Here is a 3,691-nt window from a genome sequence, read left to right as displayed (position 1 = left end):
AAAAATCTTGGTAGATTAAAGTTAACCGGATACGAAGTAAGATAAGAATTCAACTTGATAAAGTTGAAATAGGAGTATTAGTCGATTGATAGGCTGTATTGATCGACCGATGGACTTTAAACCTTGAAATTGAGGTTTTGAGGTGTTTTTAAAATTTGCTATAATAATTAGGGTTTTTGCTACACTAACAGATTTGCTGCAACCTAAAATCCTAAAAAATATTGTTTGCTATAGTAATTAGGGTTTATTGTAGTAATTTCAAGATTTCTACAGTGTCAGGGTTAGAGTTACCGCTACTATGCTTTGCTATAGTGTCAATCGATTAGTGAATTTCGACAATCGATTGATTTGATCGACTGGAAATAATCAACCAATTGATGAGTTTTACCTATAATAAAAAATAATCATTCTATTAATAGAAATCATGTGAATACTAATAATTGCTTGTAGACTAAACAGGTCAATCAGAAAGTTTCCCATCTGATCTATTATCAAATTTCTACATGACATTGATGACAACTAGTTCATATATCCTCTCGTTCCTTTCATCTTTCACTTTCACTCCATCAACTAGTTCATCCCATCTTCTCCTTTGCCCGCATTCATCTCACCTAATTCATTCTGATCTGCTTAACTCGCTTAACGTCTCTTTTCGTTGGAGCTAGCTAGTTGTTCGGCCTGGCAAATTTACAAGTCAAATCCTCCTAGAGAATCCAACACGACACCAAATAAACAGCCGCCAGCGGGCCCAACCCAAGCTATGAACAACCATGCAAGTTGGATGGATGCTTCTGTTTTGTGCTTACTTTTCGTCCGATTTGACGCCCAGCGCAGGTAAACGCCCGGAAGAGAAAAGTCACGGTGAGAGTGATCGGTTAGATGAACAACAAATCTCCAAAGCTATTCGCCGGCGACGTACGACTGCATGGTCGTGCAAGCTCGACCCTCAACACCAGCTAGCCATTCCCTAGCTATAGATAAACAACAGCACACGCGGTCAGTACTGATCCTTCTGGAGGAACAAGACGCGAAGGGTTTTGGAATGCGTGAGTGGGGCCTGCCTATCCCTACTAGCTAGCTACTCGACCATCATTAGGTCAGCCTTACCTCATCGACTCGAAAGTCCCACGGTGTACGATACATATCAACCATTCCTCTGTTTATACCTTCTCTTAATTTTCTTTATTTTCCCACTCTTCTTGGCTTACTTTGACCTCGACTTCCATCAATCTAATCACATCAACGAAGTCTCCAATTATGCCAAGCCTTTATATGTTGCCGCCGGTGACTGCAGCAGTATTCGTTCCCCATCCCATGCACATCCCAGAACCATGGTGATGAGGGGATCCAAGGCCGAGGCCGGCGCCGGCGGTAGGTCGCCGCCCAAAGTGGTGGTCATCGAGACTCGACACGTGCGGACGGACGCGAAGCACTTCAAGGCGGTGGTGCAAAGCCTCACTGGGAAGGACTCCACCCTCGAGGCCGTTGTGCCGGAGAAGCCGGACATCAGCTACGTCGGAGGGTTTATTGGAGGTCGATGTAGCAACGCTTTCGGTGTCGCGAGATGGCCAGCGGAGGCCAAATACCTTCCGCTGGTGCAGCCTCCGGTGGTTCTACTGCCTCCGCCGTCGGCTTTGACTCTGAAAGAGTCCGAGTCTTCGAATTCAGCGTCGGAGATTCTACTAGACGACGGTTGCTATATGCTTCGCCAACACTACCCTTCCGACTATTTCTATTAGGATATGCATCGTCGAAGATCTACAATATAATTGGATAGGGTGTAGAACATAGCGTATCTTAGTACGTATATGCACACTACTGAGATGCAGCACGTTCTATATGTATGTCGATTCTCTCTAATGAATATTTCTATGGATTAATTGCATTAGCATCACACGGTATTACATGGCTGATTCCGTCCGGAAGCTGAGTCAGACGGATCGTCGGGTGAGGTGGCGAGAATATTGATGAAGTCGCGACGTCCCGGAGGGGGGTGTGCTGAGATGGCTCTCGTGTTGACCAAGTCTCCAAAAGTCCTCTGGTCAACGCTACCTGCAGCTAGCGACCGGGTTGACCCGGCCCCCGGTACCCCGATACTCGAGGCAGATTCAACGATTATATGAGTACAAGACTAAGCCACAAAATAATGAAATGCGTATAAAATGTGAACGAGGAACATACCCTGGCCTAGGGGGGCGCCCTCGGATGGGACGCGGCTAGAGTTGTCGCGACCCGGAAGAGTAGCTGACTCTGATCAGGCTGGAGAGCTGGATCTGAAGACGCGGAGCTGGACACAACACGGACCCGGAAGACGAGCTGTAGGTCGAGATATAATACCGGTACGCAGACCGGGATAAGACATCGGTACGCAGATCGGGATAAGACACCGGTACGCAGACTGGGATAAGACACCGGTACGCAGACCGGGATAAGATACCGGTACGCAGACCGGGAACTGATATCGGCACACAGGCCGGGAAAGGAGATCAGCGCGCAGGCCGAGAAAGGAGATCGGCACGCAGGCCGGGACACGAGATCGGCACGCGGGCCGGAAAACAAGATCTACACGCAGACCGAGAGGTACTGGGTCGGCACATAGGCCGAGACATGAAACCGGCACGTAGATCGGGACATGAGACCAGCACGTAGACCGAGACATACTAACGCCAAGGAGGCTTAGCACGACACATAGTCCGAAACACAATCGCGGCTCGAAGGCCGACACACAACAATGGATCGATGGCGAGCATAATGTCGCTCGTCAACATGCGTCGGATACCGGATCGACATCAAAAGTGTGTCGCCATGCAAACCGGAAGCCTTCCACGGCGGTGGGAGATAGCTACGGCTCAGAACCGTCTGTGACGCTTGCGAACGCGGGTCGATGACGGCGACAAGGGGCTGATCAACGCGCAATTACGCCCTTGACGCGGGCGAGGGCAGACCGAGCTCGTGGCGGTAAGGGTTGGTCGCTGTGACGAGGAAGGAAAAGAGGGCAGTGTCGGTCGAGTGGGGGGCATCGTGAGGTGTGCATGAGTAGGGAGAATCCAACTGCAATCTCGCGAGGAGAGGAGGCTGGCAGCGATGTTGCAAGGAGGAGAGGAGAGGTGGCTGTCGATCTATCCAGCGGTGGCTCCGGCGAGAGGCGATCGACTCCGGCGAAAGGCATGAGGAGGAAGGAGTCCTGTGGTGGTGGCGCCTCTCCACGCACGAACCTCTCCTCCCCATTTTCTGTTGGCGGCTGCGACGGGAGGAAGAGAGAGAGAGAGAGATAGAGAGAGGAACGCAAGAGGGAGGAGGGTAGGCGGTGGTCGGCGCCGGCGCCGGCGAGGAGCAGTAGAAGGAGGAAGAAGGAAGCCTCCTTCTTCTGTTGGCGATGGCGGCGCACCCACCAAACCCCAGCCCGCAGCCCCCCCTTCCTTCAAGTGCTACAGTGTTTTTAATTAAAACCCTACACAGGGTAATGACGCATTTGCCCCTCCTCTCCTCTCTAATTTCATCTCTACCCTTAGCCTATATCCGTATCACAAGCCTCCCCCTCAAGTCTAGTCGAAGGAGGCGCAAGTCCGACTGACTAGACCAAGCCCAAAACAAAATTGCTACCACACGGGGAATCAAATTATTAGGCTCGTCTTATCACGTCGAACGACTAGCTGTGGCAACGTAGAGTACCCGGCAGAGTGATGAAAAG

General features: G+C 50.6%; 1 protein-coding gene across 1 annotated transcript; it reads left to right on the top strand.

Moving 5' to 3' along the window:
• Nucleotides 1-1,042: 1,042 nt before the first annotated feature.
• On the top strand, nt 1,043-1,870 carry LOC121987871. The gene has a single exon (XM_042541585.1). It carries the CDS (start codon nt 1,332-1,334, stop codon nt 1,737-1,739), a length of 408 nt encoding a protein of 135 aa, XP_042397519.1. The 5' UTR covers nt 1,043-1,331; the 3' UTR covers nt 1,740-1,870.
• Nucleotides 1,871-3,691: the final 1,821 nt, after the last annotated feature.

The sequence above is a fragment of the Zingiber officinale genome, chromosome 5B (genome assembly GCF_018446385.1).
Source record: "Zingiber officinale cultivar Zhangliang chromosome 5B, Zo_v1.1, whole genome shotgun sequence".
NCBI lineage: Eukaryota > Viridiplantae > Streptophyta > Magnoliopsida > Zingiberales > Zingiberaceae > Zingiber > Zingiber officinale.
This window is presented reverse-complemented; position numbering and strand designations above follow the sequence as displayed.

Excerpts from the sequence above, each read along its gene's own strand:
- LOC121987871 (XM_042541585.1), top strand. The coding sequence starts at position 1,332 with ATGGTGATGAGGGGATCCAAGGCCGAGGCCGGCGCCGGCGGTAGGTCG.